General features: G+C 45.8%; 1 protein-coding gene across 8 annotated transcripts in view; it reads left to right on the top strand.

The window, feature by feature from the left end:
• EYA3 (EYA transcriptional coactivator and phosphatase 3) overlaps positions 1 to 21,633 on the top strand; it is a 62,890-nt gene that overhangs the window by 16,701 nt on the left and 24,556 nt on the right. For 6 of the 8 annotated variants that reach the window (XM_054223869.1, XM_054223872.1, XM_054223870.1 and 3 more), the window contains exons 2-6: positions 4,323 to 4,417; positions 10,573 to 10,616; positions 12,884 to 12,963; positions 14,765 to 14,831; positions 15,637 to 15,779. In XM_054223869.1, the coding sequence (XP_054079844.1) occupies positions 4,385 to 4,417; positions 10,573 to 10,616; positions 12,884 to 12,963; positions 14,765 to 14,831; positions 15,637 to 15,779 (367 nt within the window). In that variant the 5' untranslated portion in view covers positions 4,323 to 4,384. Of the gene's footprint in view, positions 1 to 4,322; positions 4,418 to 5,573; positions 5,666 to 10,572; positions 10,617 to 12,883; positions 12,964 to 14,764; positions 14,832 to 15,636; positions 15,780 to 21,633 lie in introns of those variants that run through there. The other 2 variants (XM_054223871.1, XM_054223874.1) reach the window with 2 other exon arrangements.

Raw genomic sequence — 21,633 nt, 5'->3', positions numbered from 1 at the left:
CTATGACTAGACTAGCAAAGTAGACTTTGCGTTTTAGGATATTTAAAACAGGATTTAGAGCAAGAAACTGTACATAGCTTGCCAGGGCTTTTAAAAGGGAATTACTGGCGTAGCAGTCTCGCGCGGAACAGAAGGCAGGCAGCTGATCTGTGCGATTCTGCACTCCGTTCCTGTGCTTTGATGCCTTCTGTTTTGGAGTTTAGATACCGTGTCTCCACAAATTGAGCAAGCAAAATGAAAAGACGTGCAAAACACCTATCTCTGATAGTTTTACATTGTTGGTGTTCTGCGCAAGTCGGAATTGGACCAGGATGGCTTTCAAAACCAGTCTAGCTTAAATAAAAAATGTTGTTTAATTCAGGTATTACAAAATAATTTTCATCAGGTAAATAATGAAAACCACCTCATAATGGGAAAAAAGTATGGTAATTTGCTGGTTTTCATGAGTGTAACACTTGACTCCTTTTTCTGAATGTTTCTTTCATTGCGGCTGCTCACGTGATGGCGTGTTGCACGCTCGGTTACGTTTTGTACTGGTTTTCTCATTGACAAGCCCAGTGGCCCACAGAAATATTCTCACTGCCGGAATCTACTTTTCAGACCTCCCTCTCAGGAAAAAAAAAATAATTAGAAATAGATCTATAGATGGAAGAAGTGACCAAACCCCCGCTGCTCCCAAAGCTGTTAATCACTGATCTCTTCCGAGGTTAGGCGCGTCGGTGCCCATTTGAAAGCTGTGGTTTGCCTGGGATGGGGAGCGAGAGCGATGGCGGCTGCGTTGGCAGCCCCTGTCCCGAGTGCAGCTGCAGCAATGTGGGCTCTGTGGAGCTGAGGGTGTTGAAGATCTGTGTCGATATCTCTTCCATTGCAGTCACTTACGGTTTTAAAACGTTCCATGATAGAAACTGTGAGATAAGCTTAGCTGAAGCACAGTCGCCTTGAGTTTTATACAAGTTAAAAACGTCATTTTGAGACGGGGGGGGGGGGATAAGATAAAAAATCAGTGTTGTTTATCTTCAGTTTTTAAAAATCACCTTTGTTCATGGTGAGCTGCGTGCTGAGTAAGACAATACACTGGGGTGGCTCCAGCTGAGGAGGTGCCAGGGGCGGGGTGTGTTTTTTGGAAACCCAAGCCCCGAGCGCTGCGTCGTGCGTCCCTCTGCTCCCGGGCGAAGAGGCGGCGTGCGGCGGCCGCCCCAGCTGGGCCTGCTGCCCTGGGTGCTGCCCTGAGGGTACCCCGGCCCCGGGGCCAGGTGGGCAGCGGGGGGGGGTCAGCCGTCGTGGATGGTGCCGTTAAGGAAACGCGCGTGGCCGGAGCAGCTGCTGCCCAGATCCTGGTGCTGAAGCTGTCAGCAGCTTTGCTCCGCTCTCCCTGCAGGAGGAGAGAGCAGGCAGCTCCCTGCCTGGCTCCGCGCTCCGCAGGTGATGGCTGGGAGAGGCTCTGGCCTTGCTTGGTGTCCCACTGCTTTCCGTGGCCAGCCAGGAGCGGCCGTGTGGCGGCTCTAGAGGAGAACGGGGAGATGGGGTGGACAGTGATACGGGTTGAAAGGCTGCGGAGCCGTGTGTATACCGCTGTGACTTACATCTTCTGTTTTGCCAAAGTGAAACATAAATAAGATGGTAAAATTATGGATTCATTTACTACAGCAGCCACTGAAAAGGGGCATCCTACTACCCTGCCAGCGTGCGCTGCCTGGTCCCCATCCTGGTGGCTACCCAGGCGTGGGGCTGGGTGAGCCCAGAGCCGGTCCCGCTTGCAGCAGCTCAGCAGAAAGGTTGTGCTTGGGTGCCTCTTTTTTTTTTTTTTCCCCTCCCCCCTTTCTTTCTTTTTCCTTAGAAGAAGGTCAGGTCCCACATCCAGACTGCTGGTCAGCCGCACCAGCGCTTTGGTGGCCACAGAGGAAGGGGTGTCAGGCGAGCAAGAGTGGGTTGCTGGAGGTACGGAGGGGCAGGAGCTCTTCCCTCAGCAGCAGCTTAGGCTGGTGGTGGTGGAGGAGGCCGTTGCTGACTCCCGGGCAGTCCGGGGTACCGGTTACCTACATCCCTTTCATCTACCAACGCACGCTGCTCCTTCTAGTCGTTCTGCCCCCTGCCATGTCACGACAGCTATGAGCACTAGGTCTTCTCCCCACGCTGCTGTTTCTGGAGGTATGGAGCGTTCTCTAGAAGAAAGCATGAAGCCACCAGAGGTCAAGTTTTCACTTTCCATCTTGGCACATGGTTGCTGCTCGCCTGCTTTGCTGCTTTCATTTGCTTCCAGGTGCTAGGAGATGCCCTGCTCATTTGGGAGGACAGTTCTGTTGACAAGTGTAACTAACATATTCTGACGTGACTCTGGGAATCTTTTTGTCTTTCTAATTACTTAGATCCTTCTCAAAAACAACATTAAAGAAGTACTCACAGCTTTTAAGCAAAGCGTGGAATGGGAAGTTATTGCTGCATGGATCAAAGTGTCATTTGGAATCTTTTTTCCATACTGAAGAGTTTAGTTTGGTAATTTTCTAAGAAATTACACAATGAAACAGTGTCAAATAGCAACAATGAAGGACAAGGGACAGGACAGGACCCGTTGGTATCAATTTCAAGCATTCTTGCTGTTCGCCATTGTACTCTACGCTCCTATTCATAATCTTTGAATGCCACAGTTTCTCTTAAGTCTTGATTTTTCTGTTATTCCTACAAAAAAAGTAAAAAGGAAATAAGCTTTTATACTTAAAATGACAGCGACAGTAGTACTTTGCATCGTATACTTTCTTGTGTGTGGTGGGAATAGGGGCATTTCAAAAGACCCTGAGTTATTGAAGAGACTTAGTATAAATTCAGTTGATTTACATTTAAGTGGCTTTGATTAGGGGAGGCGGCCTCGGAAAATACTCAAACCCTTTGTGAAATTTTACCCTGGCAAATATGATACACCCCGGTATGTAAGACCTTTACCTGCCCTCAAACGAGGGAGAAGAAATCCTTTGTGTTTTCATGGTTAATATGAAATTATTGCAGGCTGCCAAGCGCCCCCGTGCTCGGCATGTGGTGCTCCGCCGCAGGCTGGCTGCACGTGCTGCCGGGTTAAGTAGGTCTGGCGGGGGCCGGGGGGGGAAATGGCAGTTGTTTTCAGGATGCGGGAAAAGTTGTTTCTGTGAATTGTTTAGTCACTTTGCACGGGGACAGTTTTCGTGATGTGAAGGTGCCTGACGGGGTGGGAGAACAGAAAGGCACGGAGAAGGCAGAGCCAGGGAAACGGCCTTTTGCATTTCCACTGGGATTTGCAGCGAAACCTTGATGGCCGTGGAGGCAGGAGTAGGTTGTACCTCGGCACGGACAGTCGCTGTATCGAATGTTTTCCAAACCACTAAGTGTTTTTTCAGCATTTCTTCTGATTTGTGCGATCCACTTACGTTCTGCTCCATGTGCGGCGCCGCACACGTGCGTATGGAGGGACAGCTCTGCTGGGGGGGGACAAAGCACCCACGGGCTCGGGGTGCAGCTGGGACGGGACTGGTCCGGAGAGGGTCGGGCTGGATTTTAATTCCCTGGTTCTGAGATGAGAGCAGCAATCAAATGCCCGGGTCAGGCTGTTCGTCAGCATTGGTCGCGCAGAGGGGGATGCCACGGAGGACACCTGCCTTAGCTTTTGCCCAGCAAATTGCAAAAAATTAATCAGGTTGTGAAGGCAATCTCCAAAATTTCCTTTTTGTGGTTTTAAAACCCTGGGGGGATAGCAGCTCTTTGGTATAGTATCCAAGGTCTCAATGCTAAATGCTACTGGGTTACTTAGCTTCCAAAATAAAAACTATTTTATGAATTTTCATCAAACTTCTCTTTTTGAAGGGTGCAATTGAAATAACGAACTTCCTTTGTGAATTTGACAATGAACAGTCCTGTGTGTAAATACATTTAGGTGTACGGTCTTGTCCTGATTTTTTTTTTTTTGTTCGTTATATAAATGTTCTAAATTAAAACAGGTTAGATTGAATCACGCTGTTTACTGACCTAGTAGACCAGACTTGATCATTTAAAGTGTCTTTAAAATCATGGTGCACATGTCTGATGGATACATTAGCTTCTGTAGTCGGTATGGTACAAGTGAATGATGCAGAAATGTGCCACGTGCGTGAAAAAGTCTGTTTGTATCTTGAAGCTTAAAGCTAAATCCCTTGTTTATGAAATCTTTCCGTATATGAATTTCGTCTTTTACTTGGGAGATGGCAACACGAGTTTAGAAAGCTTGTGGGTGGAATATGTAACAATTAATATTCTCTGATAGCCTAAATGATAAGCCCCCCCAAAAAGTACATAAAGCTATGAACACCTTTTTTTGACAGGCTTTGAAGACTGCCGAGGAACACTCGATTTGACTCATTTAAACATTAAAATAATAATACCCATGGAAGAGCCACAAGACTTACCCGAACAACCAGTAAGTACATTTAAAAAGGCTAAAAATGAACATATAAAACGAACTGGTGATCTCACAAATTCAGTATACGGTTATTTTAATTAATAATGGAAAATAAGGCTTATACTTAGTATATTTAACTAGAGGTGAAAAAGCCATTTTGCTGTTAGTAAAATGCGTTGTACATTTAATTTAATATAATCATACAGGCAATAGCAGTAAAAGGAATAGTTATCTATGCTTAAACTCTACAATCTTTCTAGGCAAAATTATGCCTAATAATTATTTGTTATGCTCAGAAAGCCAGACCGTTTCAAGCCTGTTCTAGAGAAATTAAAATTCACTATTTTAATGACAGAATCAGCATGCCGGTTATTACAGTGTATATAGTCTTTAATTCTTCTTGCGCTTAAGATCTTGAAAAGGTCCCATGGTCTGTCATCTCCACAGGTGGACAGCTTTTTTTTTTTTTAATTCTTAATTTAACAGTGTGTTCGACTAAGTTAAAAACTGCTGTCCAGACGTCTTATATATTTGCACCACTGTCTGTATCATCAGTAACTGATAATATCACATCACAGAAGTTTTGGGTAGAGCAATTATTAATACAGCGTGAGATGAAGTTAAATTTGTATATCTAAAATCTAATAGTGTAGGAATTAAGCAAAAAGGTTTGCATTAATGCTATATTCCCAAATGTAACCTGATGCAAACTCAGCAAGAAATTGCCAAGTTACTTTGAGAGTGAAGCTTATTTTAATTTTGCAGACCGTCTCACATGCACACAAAAAGAGTAACAGGCCGAGGGCAATTTGGTAATGTTCCCATTGGAAGGATTTTGATGTTTTTTTAATGTGAGAATTTTATGCTCTTCACTTAACTACTTAGAAAATACATTGTAGTGTCACGTATGCAATTTTATGACTTAGGAACAACGTTGAATGGAACGGAAATGTAAATTTACAACTGCTCGAAATACCGCTTGACACAACATGCAGATTAGGCGCCTGAGTCAATATGCACAAAACGTCAAACCAATCAGCAAAAACATATAATTTGAACGTCAGATTTTGTGTAGGATTTACAAATTAATCAAATGTGCGTATTTAAAAAGGAAATTTCTGTAATTGCATCCTCATATGATGAAAAACTGTCTTTACAAAATTTTGTTCTTCAGGGCATGAGAGACAGGGTGCAGCTAATTTTCAGTACGTGGCAGCATCCGCTGTGAGGAGGTTCTGCTGTAATTTTCAGCTGAAGATTTTCTTGGTAATTTCTTCCAAGTATTTTATGCCAGACAGTCATTCCAAGGCAGAAAACTGAGACTGTATTGATCACAACTAGCACCTGAGGCAGTGTTTTGAGTATGGGGGCACATTCTTGCGGGAGGAAATGAAAAGAAAAACCTTTTTTGGTTTTTGTAGTGAGACCGTTCCTGAAACAAGTGAATTTTCCTAATTAAAAAAAAAAAAAAAAAAAAAAATTGATGTCAGCTTTGCAAGAGCTCATCTGCCTAGTAGCCCAACACTGGTATTGTACAAACTTTTTTTTTTTCCCCTCAAATAATTTTGCTTTTCTTAATTGTGGGAACAAAATTAGTATGTTACTTCAGAAAATAATGTTTATGGCAAACTGTTGACAACTGAATCCAGAAATGAGCCTGTAGAGAATTCATCAGGCTTTGAGTTCAATGTATTTTACTTCCAGAAAAATAATTAAAAAAAAGAAATTGGGTCATTTTCTTGTGTTGGTGTTGACTGATGGTAATAATTGGTCCAAATGTATCCAGCGTGTCTTTTCGAAAGGCGTGTTAGACTTCTCCCTTACCCCACGTGCTGCCGCCTGGCACGTTAAACAGCCCTCTCTTTTGTCCCTGTTTTTGAGTGTTTCTTCCCTTTTCAAGCCTGAATAAGAAGGGAAAAGTTTCTGTGCACACTGCAGTGCTAGAAACCAGAAACAGATGTGGAAAATAAGAGAGCAAAGGGAAGTTTTGGGGGAAAATGATCAGAAGTGACCGCCTGATCTTTTCATAACGAAAAATCTATTGTTTTATAGTAAATTCTTAATCTGGATCAGTTCTTAGAAGTAATCATGTCTCTCTCACTTGTTGAACGCATTTTGGATGCATGTAGTTGATTTTCACGATACTTTATGTAATCCTTAATGCTAGAAAATGAGAAAAATCTCCTTTTTCATGAGGGACGGTGAACTTGCGTTAGACTCACTGCAGACACCCACTGGGTTGCTCTCCGTTCGGAATGACTTCTGTCGGACAGCCAGGGCAAAGCTGGTCAGTGGTAGGGAGAGCGCGGTGACGGAAAGACCCAACACCTCCAAAAGGCTAGAGAAAAAACAACGGTCCCGTCTTTGGGCTGCGGATTTTTCTTAATCGAAATTTGAAAAGGCTTTGCCACAAAATTCTGCATTCCTGACTTGTGTTCAGTTATCCGTGCACAACGGCGCTGCTGCGGGCTGCAGTGGCTTCGGCAGCCGTTGCTCCAACAAGGCACGGCCTGACCCGTTGGCTGGCTGTGAGCGCGGGGCTTTCCTGGTTCTGCTCGGGCTAGGAAATGAGTCCATGAAGATCAGCCTGAGAGCTGGATTCAGTCGCAGAGCAACTCTTCCCTTGATGTCAGGAGGAAAACTTTATTTCTGCTGTGATTCTGACTCTATAAATACAACTGAACTCCGACGCTGTTAGATCTGGGGCAGAAACAGAGTTTTCCAGCACAAAGAATAATTTGGATTTTCCAGTTGTAAAAATTTGTAATTTGGGGGCAGAGATCAGCTAGTATGTATCACTTGCCTCTCCTCTCCCCCCCCCCGCCCTTTTTTTTTTAACCCAGCATAAACCCAAAACTTCTAGTGAAATAAGAAGATGGAGGTAGGAGCAAATATGTACCTTACGGGAGATCATTCAGCGTAGCGCAGCAGAACAGCTCAGTGAGATAATGGCTGAAGTTGCTAAAGCTGCAACTTGAATCACCGAGGCAGACCACATCTTTTTCCTTATTTTAATTTCTTTTTTCTTTTTTTTTTTTTTTCTTATTTAAAAAAACTCAATGAATTCACTTCTCCTGCATGAAAAGTCTTCAAACTCTGATCCTGTCACTTGAGAGGGGACGAATTCCCCCCTGCCCCCCGGCAGCGTCTCTCCGGAGGTTTTCGGAGGGGAGCGTGTGTTGAGAGGAGGCATTTGGAGAGGTTTCGGCAGCCGCTGCTGAGGCTGGTGCAGGAGAGACTGACGCAGGGAGGGCCTGGGGTTGGAGTGTGATAGTGCAGTGCTGAGCTCTCCCGTGCCCCGAGCAGCATCCTGGAATTATCGTTACTAGATGATCTGTTTTATGACATGTGGCAGGAGAGAGAGAAAATGCTTTCCACTCCCATGGAAGACTGTTTAAAACTGTTCCCTCCCACTTAAACTTGTAGCGTAAATTGCAGGGATCAGTGATGGGTAGAAGACAGGGTTTGAATCCCACCAAAGTTTTGAGATTTTGTAAATGTTATTGTTTAGCATTAAGAGATTAGAATTTCTTTTCAAAGCCTGCAGAGATGGGGACTAGTCAGTTGAGGCAGGGATGTGATAGACTGAAATTGGCAATTGCTGTTTTGCTTGACTTGACTGCATCCTTGCACTGCGGATCCCCCGTTCCAGAGGCTTTAAAGAGACTGTGAAGCTCTCTCCAGATATTTATTGATTTTTTTAGATGAAATCAACTATTAAAGGCAAACTCAGTAAAAATACTGTTCTCTGTACACCACCAAGGGCACGTTTCTGGCAGAGGGAGGGAAGGTCTCCCATCAGAGGAGGACAAGGCAGGATGGCCTGGCGGTGCAGATACTCCTCGAGACAGAGCTCCAGCCCAGGGAGCGAGGGCAGCAGAGCAGCAGAGCAGTGCTTTGAGCCCTAACTATGGAGAAGTGGTTTAGGAACAACTGTTCCATTCTGTTTGTGATGAAAACGTCAATAAAACTGATGTGTTCTTGCAAAACCTCGCTGCTTTTTTGGGGGCAAGGGTTGTTGTTTGGGTTTTTTGTTTTGTAAGTGAGCTGATTTCTCTGTCCACCTCCCATATTAAAAAAAAACAAAACAAAAAACAACAACCTACTGAACTGAAGAAGCCAGATCTTACCGAGTACCTGACTGGAAACAGCGGCATTCCTCCTGTGAAATCTAAAATTCAAGCTGCCAGCTCTTAAGTTAATTTTTATTTTTATCCTCAGTGTAGCTTTGGTCTGAAGCTGTTTGCTGCTGCTTTTTCTGATGTGATTCATTTTTTTTCTGGCTCCTGTCCTTAAGAGCCCTGCGGGCAGCTTGGCACCCTGAGCTGTCTGGTGCAGTGTCGGTGTCTGAGGTCCCTGCTAGGGGCAGGTGGCAGAGTCCCAGTGAGGAGCTGGAGCACCTGCAGTGGGACAGGAGGATGCCGACAGGAGATGAAGGGCACCATGGGTGGGCGGCAGTCATGCACCGATAGCTCTGTGCCCGAGGCAGCCGGGGGGACACTAGTCTGCTTTCCCTGTCCCTGCTTTCCCCATCATCTTTAGGTGGGGAGGACTCGTACAGCTCCTTTAGGACCTGGACCTCCTGGCAGTGGGGACCAGAAGTAGTGTGTGTTCCCAGCCAGGCAGGAGAGGGGCTCTGGAGAAGCCTGTGAATCTGTGGTGCTGAAGAACCTCAAGAGGAGTTCATGTCAATACCAGCGTTACCAGCTCTTTGCTCAGGTTGAAGTGACGAAAGCCAGATTTGAGGCAACGTGGTGTCGAGGCCGTTGTACTGCCTCGGTCTTTTGTCATTGCCTTTGCCGTTTTTGTGTGTATGGTGAGTGCTGATGAAGTCTGTAGCGTTCTGCTGGGAACTGCGTGAGGGAGTAGCTGCTGGCAGGATGAGCACAGGGGGGAAAGCAGGCTGAGCTCTAAAACACTGGTAACTTCATGAGGGAGAGAAAATTGTCCTTTCAGCTTTCTCCTTTCCATCCTTACTGTTTACTTAGTCCTTTCCCCTTGCTGCTGCCTTGGGCCTTTATCCTTTTTTTGTATCTCTGCCTCCCATCTCCATCTCCCCCTACCCATCAGGAATTCACCTGTGGTTTATTAATTTTATTTTTTTTTTAAAAGCTTTGAGCACGTTTTGACCTCTCAGACTCAAATTGCATTTTCCTGGCATTTTATTTGTACTCACCTGAGAGAGACAAACTTGAATCGCGTGGTGAGGCATTTATGCCAGCGGCTGTCACATGTGGCAGCAGGCTTTCTCTAACCGCGGTACCCGAGTCGGGGGGTGTCATCCCTGCAGCCCGATACCAGCACGGACCTTCCCAGGCCCCCTTCGCAGAAGACAAATGCTGAGACCGGGATGAACCGTGAGCGCGCCTGGGTACCGAAGCAGCAAGTCTGGCATCTAAACATCTTCCAGGAATGCGGGAGGCTGCAAAACCTTCTGCTAGAGGGAGAAGACGGGGGAAAGAAAAGCCAGTGTATCACAGGAACGTCTCACTCAAAAGACTACAAGCTACAGAAACTAGCCCTGTCACCCTGCCCGGGATTTCAAAGCGGTGCTCGTAGCCTGCATGCAGAAAACCGAATTTGGGCTCAAGTCAGTGCTTGCTGTTGTGTGAGATCCTGTACAGGACCTGGGTCAAGCTGGCCACCTGCAAAACCAGAATACATGCTGTATTGTTTTTATTCAGAAATGAAAGTCGAACTCCTAATTTATTGCAGAAAAAATATTCGAGTTCCTATATTTACATAATATTTAAATATAGGGGGGAAAAAACAAGGGACCCGAGTTCATGGCAGTCGTGCTGAATCTCTGCAGAGTACGATTTTCTTAAAATTTGTGGCTCTTTTTTTTTCAATTTCCATGAAATTGTCCTTATCGGACATTCATAGCTCTGTATCCATCCCATTATCTGTTACTTGCTTAAATAACGTGGCAATTTTGCTAACGCATTCTGCTTTTAACATTTATTTGCTAATTAGGAGAAAGCCTGCTTTGAGATGAAGAGCCGGTGGTCGCGCGGGTTAGCTCTGGAGTTCAGCGCAAGGCTTTCTGAGTTTGAACACCGGCGCCCGCTCTGCCGTAACCGGTGGTGATCCGCTGAGGGAGCTCTGCCTGCACACGTGCTGTCAAGGACGGCTCTCGTCACTTGTGTCTCTGAACGTTTTTGTCTTTGCAGGTGAAAAAAGCCAAAATGCAGGAATCCGGAGAACAAAGCTTGAGGTACGTAATTTTGAATTTGGTTTTAGCGTGGAGCGGTTTTAATGTTCTTTTATCGTTATAAGCTTCCATTTTAGAAGCTTGCGTGTTATTTTATTTTTCAGTGAGATAGGGCAAATATAAGTCACTTTTGTATTTGATATAATTTACAGATTAAGTTCCCAATAAAAAAAGATTAACTGGCCCTTTGGTATGAAGCTTTTATCAAAGTGTCTACAAAGAGTCTCAATTGCTTCATCGAGCATCCTGTTTTTCACCGACTCTGGTGGGACCGTCGCGTACTGCACATAACGTGCAGTTATTCTGATGCAGCTTAGAATATTTTAATAATATCTGTGCTGGGCAAAACTGTGTGGGTAACTGTTTTGAGAAATTAAACCCTCTCAAATTGATAGCCTTTTCTGTGTTTACTTTACCAGGAAACGGTGAGCAAACAGCGTGTGAAATCCGTTCTATGTCCAAAAGTTAGAAATTTGAGCCCTTGCAAGCCCCCTTTCTAGCCGGTATGAGGCGAGATGATCCACGTCCTTGGAGGGTTTTTGCTCTCGGTTGGTGTCCCGGGAGCTGAGGGCAGTATGGGCAGGTCTGAACGCGCTGGATGAACGTGCTGATGCTCCTTTGGTGCGCTGCCCTGCTCCAGTGCAGTCACAGCTTCCCTACAGGCTCCCGTAGCCTCCAGATTTGAGTGTAACCATCCTTATATAGTCTTTAAAAATAGAATGGAGAGGAGGGTTAAAATCGCATTTCTAACCTGCTTAAATATTCTCTATAAATATTCTGGCTCTGTTTTGATAAAACTATATATGAGTTTAAGTTTGACCTACAGGAAGAGTTTAAAATAATTTATTAGACCTGTTTCTCCTCAGCCAAGGTGATTTTCAGCCAATGTCAATACTCGGGCTGTATTTGTTTTAGTTGGATCGTGGAAGTGGGGAAGGGAAGAGCTGTACCCAGGGAGGGTCGTCTCTCTTGGGAGCATTAAGCATCCGTAAGGATCTTAACACTTTTGTGACTACAGCGTGCTGGGGATGCCCTCGGCAGTGCGAGGCAGCCCCAGGGCAAGTGAGAATTTTCCGCCGAGTCCGTGAGGATTGAAAAATTGTAAATGATGGAGGATGAGAGCGCTTGGGATGGATGTGTCCCAAGAGCCGCAGGTGGGTGCGCTGAGAGCGGCGGTGAGGAGGAGAGCAGAAACACGGGCTGGTATGCTGTGGGCAGAAAGGGTTTTTTATCTGTTGCGTTTTCTGCAGGAAGGGATCACAACGAGCAGCTCTCAACCTGCTCTCAAACCGCATGCCATTTAACAGACGCAGGTGGACTATCCGTGCCACAGAATCACGGCTGTTTTTTCCACCAAGGAGAATAGTACACGAGTAACCCCGAGTCTGCGTAGGAACGTCTTATTTTCTTGCAAAACTCACGCTTTATTGTGGAAGTCGATTCAGCTACTAGTATTGAGAAAGCTTTCCAAGGATTTTGTTTGTAAAGGTTTTCAGGGAGAAAACGCCAGAATATGCATTTTGGTTAAGCTTTGCTCCCTCTCACCAGCCAAAGGAAGGCAAATCACTTGCCTTATAACCAAACCCGTGGCACTCACTAGCCAGCTCCCCCCTTACCCCCTCCTAGGAGAGCTGCGCCTCCTTATTGGCTTTCGTTTTGTTGTTGCTGTTCTGCAACACAGCTTTTAATGAAGTTTTGAGGCATCTGTGTGTTATTCTGATACCCTCAGGCTGCAGTTTTACAGGGTGAAGGAGCCGGTGTAACTGCTTGTCGCTGCAGAGGGCAGGTCTGCGCGCAGCTCTGGTGTGCACTCCGCGTGGTGCTTGCTGCGTCCCTCCGTGAGCTGAGTCTGTTCGGCATCCCAGCAAAAATAACAGCGCAGGTTTTGTGCTGGACGCGCAAAATAAACTCTGCTGGAGAGGCTGAAGGGTGGCTGAGCTGAGGCAGGGGAGCAGGAGGCCGTGCCCAGGCAAGGGGAAGGAGGTTGGTGCTTTCTGCTGCAGGTGGCCGTGCCACGCTGGGGTCTGCTGAGCTCTCAGTGAAGCGACAGCCTTATCTTGAGAGACTGGTGGTGAGTAAACGTGCTGGAGGTGGCGACAGTTTAATGTCTAATTAGAGCTGCTGTGTGAAATATCAAAGAGTGCAGAGCTAGTTTCTGTTAAGAGTCAGTTTGCCTCGGTTAGGAAGGTTGAACCCAGGGGTTGTGATGCCCAAGGATGTTAATTTAAGAGTTCATGGTGCTAATGATTAGCCTTTGTTTGTCCTGGCAGTCACGTGAGCAACACGGAAGTCAGCGATCAGAAACCTGAATCTTCAAGCCTTGGTTCAAACCTTCCCATGTCCAGTGAGAGTAAGTATCTTCTGGAGTTCTGTCTTTCCTCTTTTCTTCCACTCATCTCGTTACTTTGCTTCATCAAGCACAAGCTTTGTCTTCTCCTTGTAATACTTAGCCTGTCGGTTGTAGAGTGAAAGGTTGCGGTGGTGCTTACAAAGCGTTAGTGCCTGGTGGTAACCAGATATCTCTTTCTAACAAACACTTTTGTGTCACTACCCCCCAGCTTGCTCCTGGGTACTGCTATGTCTTATCCAACTTCTACCTGATTTTTCTCGAGGGAAGGGGTTGAGCTAGTAGGGTCTTAATCTTAGACTCTGAACTGTATTGAATGTCTGCAGGAATTCCTTATGAAATAAATGGAGGGGAAACTGAGGCAGAAAATAAAAAGACTGTATAGTAAGTGAGAGGGGGAACGTGTCCTTTTTTCTGGAAAAAGAGGGCTGGGGATTATTAGGAAAGTAGGATTCCTGTGTAGAACACCTTTGACTGCCGATACTTATTTATAAGTGTAAATCAGCTCAACTTGATGGAAAATATGTAACGTGTAACTTTCCATTCATTGCTGACTGCTTGCACCTTTGCTGTTCTAATCAGCGTGCGATGATGTTGCAGTTGCAGGAGTTACCAGAAGTTTTAGCCGGCAAAATCTGCTGTGCGACTGGATTTGCAAATTCCAGAAGTCGCATGCAGTAATACTGTGGTGTGGTTTTTTTTATTTTTCACGCCATTATCTAATTCTTTATGTGCTATGTTAAAGAATACAAATTCTAGAAATACTGACATTCTTTTTGGAAAAAAAAAAAAAAAAAAGGGCGGGGGACATTTTTGGAGGAGGGATAAGGGAATATCTGACATACATTCAGTGAAAGCCTTTAGGTCCAGAAGTTCCCAGTTTGCGTTTCCTGTTGTATCCGTGCGCTAGGTGGGCTTCACACCATGAGGAAAGGCAAACACTGAGGACCGGGGCGGGGGGTGGTTCCTGGAATGTTCAGAAGGTCTGGAGCGTGTGGCTGATGGTTTGTGTTTCTCAGCCGCTTACGCTCAGATTACGCGGAGGAGGTTATTTGGGTAGCAGAATGCAAATGTTACAGTCAGGGTTGCTGTGCAAACTAACTTGCTCCCCTCAGCGGGTGTAACTGGTAAGAAAGTTAACTACAAGAGCAATAATGATGTAGGGCCTTTCCAGATAGGGAAAGCCCAACTTGTTGGAGCACATCACTGGCATCTGGAGCAAATTCCCAACTAACAAGTGATAGGACAGGAGGAAATGGCCTCAAGTTTTGTGCCAAGGGAGGTTTAGATTGGATATTAAGAAAAAATTCTTCACTGAAAGGGTTCTCAAGTGCTGGAAGAGGCTGCCCAGGAGTGGTGGAGTTGCCGTCCCTGGAGGGATTTAAAAGATGGGTCGACGTAGTGCTGAGGGACGTGGTTTGGTGGTGGGCTTGGCAGTGCTGGGTTAACGGTTGGACTTGGTGATCTGAAAGGGGTTTTCCAGCCCAAATGATTCTATGCTTCTATTCTGTGATTCCTTTGAGATGACGGTACCAGCTGGTAAAGAGAAAGAACACTGTTAGAAAGGGAGAAATAGTCTTGCCTGAATCATCTACCTGGTGTGAACTGGCAAGAAAAACATTTTTGTGGTGTTTTAACAGTGCGGGTTTTGAGAATTTACTTTGAAACAGATATTCAAGGCACTAAAAAACCTCTGTAAGTCCAGTGTGTTGGTTAAAATGTACTATGCCTGCTGATATTTTATTGTCGTTATTTGTTGGGGTTTGAAATTGCCTGTGTAATTATACAAACTATTTTTTTTCAGTTATGGCATGCACTGATTATATCCCAAGGTCATCAAATGATTATACCTCACAAATGTATTCTGCAAAGTAAGTCGAGCAATTGTTACTAAATTCTGTAACTCTTACTTCTTTCTGAAGTTATCTTTTTGCATCTTTATGCATTTCTGTAACGCTGTAAATCATGCTTTCGTATCTTCTGGCAACAGATACTCGTTGCTGCGGACACTGAAGCTGATAGAAGTCACCCTTTGGCTTTGGTGGCTGTTGGCTTTTGATCACAAGGATAAATGAGACACTTCAAATAATTAACACCACAATAATCCTGCTGAATAATGCCCATAATGTGTGAGGAATAAACAAACTAGACGTAAAGGAATATAAGGGGAATATAGGATTTTCTGCTTATTTATCATGTTTGGGGGTCTTAAGAGTTCTTCCCATTGCAGCACAGTAGGCCTTAATCCCCCGCGCTTGCTTTTGTGTCGTCTCTTTGTGTGCAGCAGTAGCTTTGACACGTACTACTACGTTGTGTTAGCTTTAGGATTTGGTGTTGTCAGGCATGATGAGTGAGACTAATTGCTCGTGCCTGTAAGAACAGGGAGTTTGTTCTTCCCCTCCCACCCTGTTCTCCCAGTCCTGGAATAAGCACTGGTGCTCCGGCACCGTGGAGGAGAGAGTTTCCCGTGGTGTCGTGGCAAGAAACAGGCAGCGCGTGTAACACCAGCGCCTGTCGTGCTGGGAAACACAGGCAGGTATTACACTAAGAGCACGTGTCAGTGTGTACTGGTTCTTCTTCCTAAAGTGATTTTTTTATCTGTCTTCTGGTTTGGAGGCCGAAAGATGCATAATGTAAATTGTTCTTTTTTTACTTTTGTTCTTTCTTTTTAATAAGGCCATATGCACATATCCTTTCTGTACCTGTCTCGGAAACAATGAGCCCTTACCCAGGTCAGACTCAGTACCAAGCACTACAGCAGTCGCAGCCCTACACCATCTACCCCCAGACCACCCAAACCTACGGACTACCTCCTTTCGGTAAGAAGGAACTTTTCAAAGTCTTCTCAGTGCCTGCAATTATTGTCTTATGTCTCATTAAAAAGCCAATGTTAAGCTTAACCAGGTGTGTTAGAGAGAAGGGCGCGTAGGAGAGCACACGACTAACTTAAATTGTAGATCGGTATCTACAGAACTGATGGGACTTCATATTATAACGTATTATTTCTTTCCAAGCTGTTTTCCCGGCCATTAGTTTGGGTGTCTCCCCACGAAGCTTTGGCAGATGGTTCTTAGTTTGGGATCATTATTTCCTCCAGTCGTGGTATAGCTGTGTTTGTGCAGTTTCCTTGGCAGTGAAATCACACAAGACCCCATACTACAGCGTCTCTGCTGAAGGTGTTTTTCCTTTCCTTTTCCTGGCTAGGATTAAGACTTTTTTGTTATCTCAGCTTTCACCTAATACAGGTTTTATGCTAAAATGTCTCCCAAGTTTACTAGGCAAATAAGTTTGCTTAAGTCGCACTACTGCTTGAGCCATCTATTAGCCGTTGCAGTTTCTGCGAATGATTGGAAGGTGTAAGAGTCCCGTCGTACTGAGCAGGTAACGCTCCGGGAGAGGGTGTGAGTCACTCCGTGCATCCTTTGGGCTGCAGGGAGGGAGAGACACGCTCTGGGCTGCTGGGCTGTTTTGGAAGCTAATGGCCGTCTTTCTCCATCCTGGATAAAGGGAGTTGAGGATGAGTAGTGCAGACAGAAAAAAAATCTAGCTTGTGGGTGGGTTAGCTGGTGCGAGGAGCTGCCTGGTCTTCCCTTCGTATGTTAGCGTCAGGCACTAGGGAGAAAACCCACAGGATTGACTATCCCCGGCATATATGAAATTTTACAACTGATTATTAAAAATTAACATTTTAACTTCTTTATCATTTTTGGTGATACCTGCCTGGTTTTGTATGTAAATGTTGTTGCCGGCTCTCAAAAGCGTATGGTGGCGGAGGCTGTTTCACAGCACCCAGCTGTAACGAGGGGAGATCATCGCCCTTCCATGCCGGTCCCGTGGGGAGCACCACACGCGCCGGCTGCGAGCGGCGCAGCTGGGAGATCGCCGTGAAGGCTCTGCCCTGGGGGTTTGTCAGCGTGCTGTGTAACAAAAGGAACAGAGCCTCTTGCAGATTTACCTGCAGTGCTAAAATCTTCCTATCTTGAAGTGTAAAAGGATGAATTTTCCCTTCTCTGGAAAACTAGATGTCTTTGAGTAAAACTAGCAATGTTATGGCTTTTGTTAGCTGCTGACAGAGCAAGGACTTTGGTATGGCTTGAGAAACCCACAACAATTTGTTGTCATTTAGACAATTATTCTCTCACCCAATGACCCCTCCCCACCCGGAAAGGGGAATCGAGGGAAAACAAGGAAACACGAGGGTTGAAATATAAGTACATTTAATAGGATCAGACTAATTAATTAACATTAATAATACTAAAGAATCAGTATTGATCCTGATACCAATGTAAAATACACAAGGACTGTACCCAGCCCATTCCATCAGCAGAAGCCGTGCGCTCCAGCAGGGACAGCCGATGTGGGACCCTGCGAGCGCTGTGGCTGCGGGAGGAAGGGAAGGGCGCGGGGGTCCAGCACCGGGGCGAGGAGTGCTCAGGATGGCAGCCGTCAAGGGAGAGAGAGCACCACGCGCCAAGCTTTCTAATTTATATTGAATGTGACGTTCATGGAATGAAATAATCCAGTCGGCAGCTTGGATCAAGTGCCCGGGTCTCGCTCCTCCTCATCCCTGCACCTGGTGAGCTCAAAAACACTGAGACCTTGAATCCCACATAGCCTAGCTGGCTATAAAGTAAATATTTTCACGAATTCAGACACTAGAGTCTTACAAACATGCAGTTTTCCCAAGCATTAGAAGATAAATTAGTCCTGTGTCCCTGAAACCAGGACAGACTTCTATATAAATTACAAAACAATTGATTTGTCATGGTATTTTTGAAAGGTGGTGTAGAAAAGATGACACAACTAGGTTCAGTTTTATTAGACATAAGTTACATTATTAATTCTGTTTAAAGTAATATGGCACAAATTATTACCCATATGAGAGAGGTCAATATGCAAAATGAATCTACATACCTTTTTTTTTAATATATATACACCTGGCATTCATGAAAAGGAGTTTTCTTGTGGTTGAGGGATCCTTAGGAAGGAAACGATGGTTTTGTAGTAACTGGGACACAAGGGTTTGATCAAACAGCATCTCCCAGATCTCATTTACCCTGTGTTAATGCTCAGATATGTTGTTGTGCCTGATCCCTCGAATGCCATAAAGTGGGAGCTTTGCAGGGTGTGAGTGCTGGGCTGTTTTATTGGCAACTCAGGGCTGTTGTATTGGCAACTTGGGGCTCTTAAGGAGAATAGGGTCATCTGGGTGGCTGTTGGAACTTGCTGCTTCTGCATTTCTAGCTCAGCCCCTGCCAATAAGGTTCAGGGAAGGCTGCCGGTGCAGAGATTTTTAAAAATAACCAGCCCTCCCCACCACCACCTGGCATGACGGCGGTCTCAGGATTTCTAGCGAGCGAGGAGCTAGTTGACTCTGTGTGACGTGTCCTGCTCTGCCTGTTGTGTTTTCGGAGCTCCCTTCATTCCTCCTGGAAAGCTGAGCCGGTGCGGAGCAGCCTGTCTCTGTGTCCATACCCAAGTCTGCGGTTGCCGGCGCGGATTGTCTGCTGTCTCTCTCAATGCTCTGCTCCTCGTCTTTTTGTCCCGCTGTAGTGTCGGGTGTTCTCACAACAGTCTGTTACCTACGAACCGTGCCCAACCCCACGTAAAGGTTGCTGGAGTGTAATTCTGTTCCCTGGGTGCCTGGGCTTCGGTTTCAATGCTTTGTTGTGCTGGTTTTTGCTGTATCTGAACAGCTGCCGGTAGTTTCCTTTACTTCATTTATTTGGTGTTCGTTGGTAGTTTGTTGAGGATGGCGCACCAAGGCTGCTTTGTATGTTCTTAGGTATTTTGCCTACGTCGACTTTTTTTTTGTTTTAAAAAATGTGTAATATGTGTAATGCTCCCTTGAAGTGTTAGGGCCAAGATCTTTACAAAGGTGTTTTAGACTTCTAAAATTTTTGGGGGGACGGATGAGGTAGGGGTTTTTTTTAGTGCTTTGTGTGCGGGGGATGTTTTGGTGGTGTAGGTGGGGGGGTGTGGGTGTTTGGCTTTTTTTAATAGAAAGGGTTTGGAATTCAGGGATATTTAGCTGCTTCAGTGTTGTATTCTCAATGTAACAGTAAAAATTCTTCTGAAGACCTAGGCAAGAGATCGGCGTTTTCTGCTGACTTCATAGGAACTTTTGTCTGTTAAACACCTCCTGAAATGTGATCGGTTACTGGTATGGATTTTGAGGTCTATTATTAAATACCTAAATTTTTAGTCTGAATTTAAGTGTTAGGAAGATGTTAAAAGTTGTATTTCCAGTAATGGAAATCATCCTGGGGTGGTACCTGCTCGATCGTACTGAGAAAATGGACCTTGCCTGGTGTGATGGACAGGTGGAGGGTGGAGGGCTGACCACGCACAGTGCAGGGGAGATTCTACAAGTTGTTTCTGCTCACAAAATCTCCCTTGAGCAGGCGAGGACTCGGGCAGCTTGGCCAAATGTTTCACCCGCATCAAAGGGCCTGTTCCAGAGGTTTGCATGACTTTCTGCTGTGTATTTGTTTCTATGCCAAAAAGAACGCATCATGGATTATCTATCCGGAGCAAAGCAGATGTATTTTAAGTACGAATTTCAAGCAAGCTGACAACAAGCGTAGTCTTGAGATCGCTCAGGTCGGAATGCTGCTTTCAGAGAAGAGATCACCTATGTTCTTGCCAGTTTGTCTCCTCTCCTTGTGCTGTAATGCTTTTTTGATGGCGTTCAGTGCATTGTTCTCCATAGGACTTGCCTGTGGTCTGGAGAGATTTTATTAAAGAAGCACTAAAATAGGAGTAGTGACATACAAGCTGCATACGGGCGGCTGTAAGTTGGTGTTGGAAACACCGTGGATGTGATAGCTTACACGAACTCAGGAAAAACCTACGGGTGATGGGCTATCCCCTGTGGGGCCTTCCCACGTATGTACACGTGTCCTGTGGCGTTCTGCTGCCCCAGCTGCGGTGCTGCCGTTGGACATGGAGGGGTCTCCTCCATCCTCGCCTGGCTTCCCCTCTGTCATCCCTGCGGCTCTGCCAGCTTATGCGCACTGCCTGGCAGAGTGAGAGGGACGGAGGTGTGCCAGCAGGCCGAGAGTGTGCCTTGCTGCACGGAAAGCAGAACGTGTCTGTCCTGGGAGATGGTGGAGACGGTCACGGAAAGCAGGGGCTGAGAGGTGCCTTAACGCGCGACCTGAGCCAGCTCCCGCGCTTGCCTACAGCCCGCCCTGTGAGCGCCTCTGCCCCGTGCGTCTGACCTGGTGTTACCCGGCAGCGTTTGGAGTTGGTTTGTGTTTCTTTGTCACGGCCATTTGGCACTTCGGTGTGTCCTGGGACCCTCTCGTCATGTTGCTGTCTGCTCCTTGTCCATCTGTCTTGCACTGTAAGGGGCTGTTGGTTACTGTCCCCTCTAAAAACTGCTCACCTGAAAATTGTGGCACTCCCTTTCCAGACTAAACAAATGCAGCTACTCCCCCTCTCCTTACAGGATGTGTTTCCCATACATTTTATTCTGGAGTTTCTGCAGTATATCTACAGTCTTTCTTAAATCAGTCTTTCCCTTTTGTTTGCTAATTATCACAGTTCTTGAGGTTTGAAACAGGAACAAAGATGCAACTTGAGAGTCAAAGAACCAAAGCCCTGGTGTGGCTGTACCGATAGGCGAGTGACTTAATTTGGTTCATAGGTGACAGTTTGAGATCAGGTATATAAATAGACCAGAGCCATTGCAGAATTTAATTCTGACAAAGACGCAGCATGGCGCGAGCTCTTGTCCGGCTCTGTGGAGTCTCCCATGTCTTCTGGTAAGAGACTTGGAGCTCGTAGCCCATGGCTCATCCTGCTAGAGCGGGTGAAAGGCCGCAGGTGGCTTTCGCAGCCTTGGTACTGATTTTTTGGGGCTTAAGAAGAGGGTGGTCTTTCTGCTGGCCCTGAACTTTGTGTCTAGCTCCAAACGTCCTTTATGCCTCCGCTTTGTACGCTCCTGCTTGTTTTTAGGTAGATCCTCTCAACTGATTCCTGCTTTCCAACGAGGGCCTGGGAGAAATGCCTTTGACTTTGGCTGTAGGTCTGGAAGCACTTAAACAAAAGCCTGGAGAGCTGTGAAGACCCAGGCCTGAGCTGAGCTCCTTCTCTCAGGTGCTGTTTTCACCCCGGCAGCGCGGTAGGCTAGACCTTAGCACAGCGCCCGAGTCAAAACCCCACTGCTGACGTGCGCCTTCTGCACACACACGACTTACAGACGCTCTGCTGTCTCTGTGCTTTGCCCAGTGTTGTTACAAATGCTTTCCACAATGGCAGGACATCTAGAAGAAACGTTTAGATTATACTTTTTTTCCCCATTCTTTTTTGAGCTCTACATTCACTGTTGTCAGTCTATGAAAGCTACTGACTTGTAGCTTGTTTTCAAATATTCAGCCCAAATCCCAGTGAAGGAGTGGAAGTGTTGACTTTGACCTTAACAGACAGTGACTTCAGCCTGGCTGTGTAAGAGCTGGGGTCGTTTGCAGTGCCATGCAAAGAGGGGTTAGCAGTTCCTTTGTGCCGATGTGGCAGCGAGTCTTACTGTGACACTCACAGATTTTTAGTTGAAAGCTTTGGAAATGGGTCTTGTTGGTGCCTTTAATTTTCTCTTTTTCAGCCGTTTTGTCAGCAGCTCTAATCCACGCACAGCCTGACAGTCAGCACTTTTGCAGAAATTAAACATTT

This window comes from Rissa tridactyla, chromosome 18 (genome assembly GCF_028500815.1).
Source record: "Rissa tridactyla isolate bRisTri1 chromosome 18, bRisTri1.patW.cur.20221130, whole genome shotgun sequence".
Taxonomy (NCBI): domain Eukaryota; kingdom Metazoa; phylum Chordata; class Aves; order Charadriiformes; family Laridae; genus Rissa; species Rissa tridactyla.
This window is presented reverse-complemented; position numbering and strand designations above follow the sequence as displayed.